The sequence below is a fragment of the Coffea eugenioides genome, chromosome 9, assembly GCF_003713205.1.
Source record: "Coffea eugenioides isolate CCC68of chromosome 9, Ceug_1.0, whole genome shotgun sequence".
NCBI lineage: Eukaryota > Viridiplantae > Streptophyta > Magnoliopsida > Gentianales > Rubiaceae > Coffea > Coffea eugenioides.
The window spans coordinates 35,859,724-35,865,964 of record NC_040043.1 but is presented as its reverse complement, the minus strand read 5'-3'; the positions used below and the strand labels follow the sequence as shown (position 1 = coordinate 35,865,964).

The 6,241-nt window shown below is 38.1% G+C and overlaps 1 protein-coding gene across 1 annotated transcript; it reads right to left on the bottom strand.

The window, feature by feature from the left end:
• Positions 1–1,562: 1,562 nt before the first annotated feature.
• LOC113782486 (pre-mRNA-splicing factor cwc22-like) lies at positions 1,563–5,509 on the bottom strand. The gene is given in 4 exon segments (XM_027328377.1): positions 1,563–2,098; positions 2,101–2,868; positions 2,871–3,217; positions 5,352–5,509. Coding segments are annotated over 4 exon segments (1,809 nt in total).
• Between the last annotated feature and the right edge of the window lie 732 nt (positions 5,510–6,241).

The following is a 6,241-nucleotide window of genomic DNA, read 5'->3' as shown; positions in this document are numbered from 1 at the left end:
GCTGTGCTCAATAAGTAGAGCTCGCATTCCGGGAATGCGAGCTCAATAGAGCTGAGCTCGCATTCACGGAATGCGAAGACCCCCCTACGGAATATCCCACCAAAATCACCCCTTTTGTAGAATTTTTTAAAATTCATCACAAAATTGGAAATTTCTCAAAAAGTAATAAATATAGTGATAATTTGATTCTTCGTCGCCGTAGTAAATAAGAGAAAAATTAGAGTTTTTTTCTTCATCTTTATCAAAAAAAAAAAAAAAAGGACTTGCGAGCACAAGTACCTAGACTCTGAAGGCATGACTTGTAATAATTGGAGCACTGTAAAAGCTTCACAATTTTGAGATCTAGAGGGTTTGTGCTGGATCACAAGCACAAGTAAACAAGCCCAAGTAAACTGAAGATAAACTGAAGAGCAACTAGACATGCAAAGGCAGACAAACTGATACGCGAAAGGTCAAATATATTACATTATACAGACAGACAGCTACCATTTCCACACTTGATTTGGTTCAGACTATTAATTACGTGCTGCATGAAAGAATAATTGATCACTTTCTGAGAAGTAGAATACGGACATTATAAGTGTAAAAATCAAAGAAAAGACTGAACTCCATTTTGCACATCTGAACTCATACCATATTCTCACTTAATTTGTATCCCAAACTTCAATTTTTGGTACTTTATAACCTAACCTCTCATATTTGTCCTGCTTAATTCATGGAGTAATTGATAATATTTTTCGAAACTAATGGAAGTGGTCAAAAAGAAAAAAAACATTGCAGACTAGAACAATGATACATTGTCATTGTTTTGTACATTTCTCTATTCTGCTAATTTTGTTAACAATGTTATTGGTTGGATGTAAACGGGAGAAACCTGACAGGTTAAGGTACAAAATGTCCAAAATTGAAGTTGAGATTGCAAAGCCAAAATAGTCCAAACAAAAATAGTCTGAGTTCGTGAAGTGTCCATAAATTCCATGCAGGCAGTAAACTGAAGATTGAAAGGCAATGCATTATTACCAAGTCCTTTTTCTATTGCAATTATACATCCACTCAAGCGAATCTAGTTGCTAATGTTACATGCTGGCTTCACTATAAACAGATAAAAAGAGTAGCATAGGAAGATGGTTTTTTCTCGGTTATTGTTCCTTATAGTTGGTCCTAGTAAAAAATCTGGCTTCAGGAACCAAAAAAAAAAGGTAATTCTCGTCTGACCTGTCTCCTTTTTTTTTGGGGGGAAATATCTTTTCTTGCCTAGATGAATATAAATCTGTTGCATGAAGAAAGACTAAGAGGTAAAAATTGGCCTGATTATATCACCAGGTCCAAGACGAGACACAACTCGTAAACCTAGCAACAACGGCAACGGGATTTGAATCTCAACTCCAAGGAATTGCCCCATCTGATCCCTCCAGAAAAAAGCAAAAGAAACTAGCACTTTCTGGAGCTGACTGAAAGTTAAGCATGTGATATAGGTTGCAATACTTACAACTTGACAGTAAATGAGGCTGTAATTACTCCAATTAATGACTTCTGTATTTCCAGTTAATTAGAAGTATCTCTCATCTTCTCCTACGCTTCCTATGTCTATCATCACTTTTGCTATCACTTATACTTTCCTCCGAGCTTGAGGATGGTTCAGATGAATCTGAATCATGAGAACTAGAACTACCTGACTCATCAGATTCAGGAACAGGCTTCTGCTGTTGCATGATAAGGCGCGGCATGTTCTTCAGATGCTCTCGCAGATTTTCCGTAATACCACCCAGACCAATTGATGTGAAAAAGTTGATATAAAACCTAGTGTTTCTTGGATTATCCTTGGGAAAAATTGACTCAAAGGAGTCCTGCATTGTAGGATCATTTAGCCGCTCGTTCAGCAAGCAGATACCAAGGTGCTCAGACAATTCCTGGAAGAGAATCTTGATGAAAATACAGGAAGAAGATGTTGTGTCCTCCTCTGTCAATCGTATGTAAGACAAAATGTGCCAAGGTAAAGCATCAGCGCCAAGCAAGTGGGCAAAAAATTTGGCCACATTACGCAGTTTACTTGTCTCAAGTCGATGGATCATAGAGTACCCTTGGACAAAGCATTTTCAAAATTTTCTTGATGAATCTTGTTGATCGTGCAAAACCGTTGGCCAAGAAGTTCATAGTACCGAAGGTAAGTCCGCTCCTGGCTGCAGCACTCCAACAACATAATACACAATTCCATCTCCTGACCAGGCTGTAGCTTGATTTGCAGTAGCTTATGACCACCCTCTTCAAAATCAACACTAGACATGATTGTCAAGTAGATAGTTCTTCGAAGATAGACCAAATTTGTCTCAGTCTCATCTTGTATTTGCATCTTGTGTTCTTCCTCTTCATCAGATTCATCTGCATCCTCATCTTCATCCTCTGAACTCTCGTCAGAATCACCTTCATTGTCAGATTCTTCACCTAATATTGATTTCTTCAGTTCTTCATATTTCTTCTCATTTTCCAAGAAATTCGGATCGGGCTTGAAAATATCTAAGGTAATCTCAGGATCAGTTTCGTCAGAGAATGAAACTTCATGTGTGAGTTGCTCTTCCTGCTCTACAAGGTCCAATTCTGGGCGCACAGCAGGATACCCCTGAAACTTTGCTTTTCTCAATGCAAAGAGGCCGTCAATCAAGAATTGAACACGTTTATCTATTTCGCCTTCATGAAGAATTCCACGAAACCGCTCAAAGATACCATGAAGCCCTCTAGGACAGAGGTCCTGTAGCATGGAGCGGCACTCTGTGACAAAACCCACTGCAACCTACACACTGTCATCTGTACGGTTCTCCAGCAGGACTGTTAAGAGTTCAAAAGCAACCAGCTCATGAACTACCTGCTGGTCACCAGATGGGCTATAAGCTTGACTGCTGCCAACAATTGAGGCTTGTCATTACTTTTGTAAGCTCTTTTGATATTCGTAGCAGTAACCTTGTTAACCAACCCATTAATACTCTTCCTAAGCGCGTCCCAACTCATTCTTTGATACCCTACACTACTCTTATCCTGCACTTCTTTCATCATCCTCGCCAACTTATACGGTGGAATGTAAACTGCACCACTCCTTCCCAAGTTCTCTTCCTTCTGTACCACCACCACCTTTGGGTTTTCACTCCCCTTCTCACTTTCATTACTAACCTCTCTTTTCTTCAAATTCCCCTTTACTTTCTTCACATCCTTCCCCCCTTGTTCTCTGTTGTTGTGATTTGATAGGGTGCAAAATTGTTATTCAATTTATAATTATTTTTTCCTTGATTTTAGCTAAATATTGTATTAATTGACTGATTCTACATATATTTGGTATTTAGTACCAATTGTAGTGAGGTGGCGCAAAAAGCGATAAAAGATGTGATTTTTCAAGAATTACTTTCAAGTCCAGAAAACTCGGAAATTTATCGAGTACGGAGTTTCCTAGTTTGTGAGACCCCAAAATTTTACTTGTCTTTATAACTCTTATTTGAACTTACTTGTCTTAGATTCTTGGTTGTTTTAATGGTTGAATTTGAGCCAACGGAGTGAATTCTGTTAAGAAAAGTTTCATAATCTCAAGTTGGTAGAAAATCTTGAAATTTTCGCAGGAGGCTCTGCGCAGCTTTGGGAAATTGGCTATAATTTCGTATAGGAATGTCGGAATTGAGTTCCGTTTGTTGTGTTTGAAACTAAACTCATAGGGTTTCTTACGGTATAAAATTTAGAGTTTGAGTCAATCTCTATAAATTCTAGAAAATTGGCAAAGTTGACTGAAAATTCTGCCCTGCACAAGTAAAAATAGGAATGTTGTAGTAGCTTATGGCTCAATTTGGACCAACTTATGAAATGAATCTCTTTGAGGTGTCTTCTAAAGATTATTAGTATTTGTAATCTAATTTTAACAGGCCAAGTTGTATAAATTTTTGATAAATATAACTCAAGTTATGAGTTTCTAAAGGAATGGTGCATACTAGGGTTTTTGGTGTGTTTTTAGTGTATTTTGGTAGTGTGATTAATTGTGGAGGTGTGTGTACTAAATTTGGTGGTTAAGAGTGAGTTTTAGATAAGAGGAAGTGTGTGATTAGAAGTGCTAATAATAAACTAGTGAACTATAAGTAAAAACACAAGTACGCGCGAGTTAAAGAAAATAGGCTTGAACCGACGTACACCGTTTGTTACTGGTTGAGTGCTCCACTTGACCAATACTTTCTTACCCTAATCTCCTTGTTTTTATTTCATTTAATTTCTCCTAAATTACCATTAAGTCAGCCACCATTTTTTACTAAAGAAAAGTGAGAAAAGAAAAAAAAATAAGAAGGAAATCTTGAGTGACAAGAGTCAAGGATTCAAGCAACCTTTGACCCAAAACATTTCCTTTCTTCTTATCTTTCCTTTTGGCTAAGTTTCCTTCATTTTCCTCTTGTGTTGGATGAAATTTGGGAGAGAAAAACAAGAGAGAAAACCTCCAACTCCAATCTTGAATTTTGCCTTATTTGAGTTGAAACCACAAAACTAAACCGATTAAACTATCACCAAGGAGCTAAGGAAGCTTGTTGTGGAATTGTTTGGAGAGAAATAGTTTGGTTCTTCACTTTCTTCAAGTGTTTTGGAAGGTATAAGTCTAAAACTTTCTTTTTCTTTCTTGTTTTAGTAAAATATGGGATATATGCCTTGAATCTTGAATTATGTTCGATGATACTCTAGTTTTGGTGAATATTAGCGAATTTTAGCTAGGGTTTGTGATTTTTCAGCTTTAATTTATGATGTTTATCTCTAATATGTTGGTATTGAGCTTGGAAATGGAATTTGTGAGATGATTAGTAGCTTGATTGTGATATTTAGCTTTAAAAGATGAACTTTCAGCTTTGTCAAGCAATTTCCAGCTTTGATGAGTAGTTTTAGGGTTGATATGCAAAATTCCAGCATTTGGTGGTGAATTTCAGTTCTGCCCTGTTTTTGGAATCAACTTGGGCTGCAAATTTCTCCATGTTTTAGACTGAATCAACTTTTGGACAAAACATGAAAGTTATAGAGATTTGAGTTAACTTTCTACCTACAATATTTCAGATCAATTGGATCATGTTAGCTTATAATTTGGCCAGAGCACTCCTGACTGCACAAAAACTCTAATTTCCTGATCTGTTTTTCATGTGCTTCTGACCGTCCATTTTTTACCCTGAAAATGAGAGAAATGGGTATCGATGTCTTCATAGGAAATGTAGGTCTATGTCTTACCTTCAAAACGCCATAAAATTTACCTCGATCCGATATACCTAGCTACAGTTATGATCAAAACACCGAAAGATGACAAAAGCTACAGTTATATACCTAGCACGCGCATCACCGCAGCGCCGCACCTCTCTTCCCATTTTCTCTCTCGTCCCCCTGCTACCTGCCCGCAACCGTCAACATCAACCACCACCAGTCCCATCTCCTTCAACCGTACAACAGTGGAGGTATTTGAGCCTCGTTTCCCAACTCCTCGATAGTATTTGGTGTTGTTTGGAGTTTTCATTAGTGTGGGTCTGCCATTGAAATTGTTTCATCAACTGTGTGAGTATTTTGACTACACTGGGTTACTTCTCCTCTATTGACTGACTGATTGGAAGTTGGGGGTTTGAGATTAAGTTGTTACTGTCAGATTTTTGCACTATTATTGCTTGAATTGTTGACTTCTTGGGGCTCTTGCTACGAGTCCACTGCTGAGGACATTTGTTGAACTTTTGGTTGCTCTTGTTGAGTTCTTGAGTGGGCTGGAATTTTACAATTGTCTATTGATAATTGGGAGGCATCTTTGCCGGTGTTTTGATTGTGGTGATTTTGATTGACCCCATTTTGACACTGTCTGGTGAATTGGAAGACTTGGACCATGTGATTTACTTGTTGGCGTTAGTGGATTTTAATCGATTTTTGAGAACACTCTGGTTACTGATTTAAATTGCTGATTTGGAGGGGCCTTGTCTGTGATTTTGGTCAACTCAATTGCGATTTTGCTTGTGATTTGGTTTTTGCTGGGTTTCTTTTGCTAATAGTATCTGCTAGTTTCTATAATTGTTGGAGCCTCTATCTCTGGTTGATTGAGTTGACTGTTAGCGGACATGGTGGGATCAAAATCAGCTTCTAGGTCTAGAGCCACTCAATCTCACTTTGACCCGATGTAGCTGCCATGGCACAGCATTTGGCGATGTTTCTGCAGCAAGCGGGTTTTTCGCCCCAATTTCCGCCTCACCCACCACTTTGATCCGAT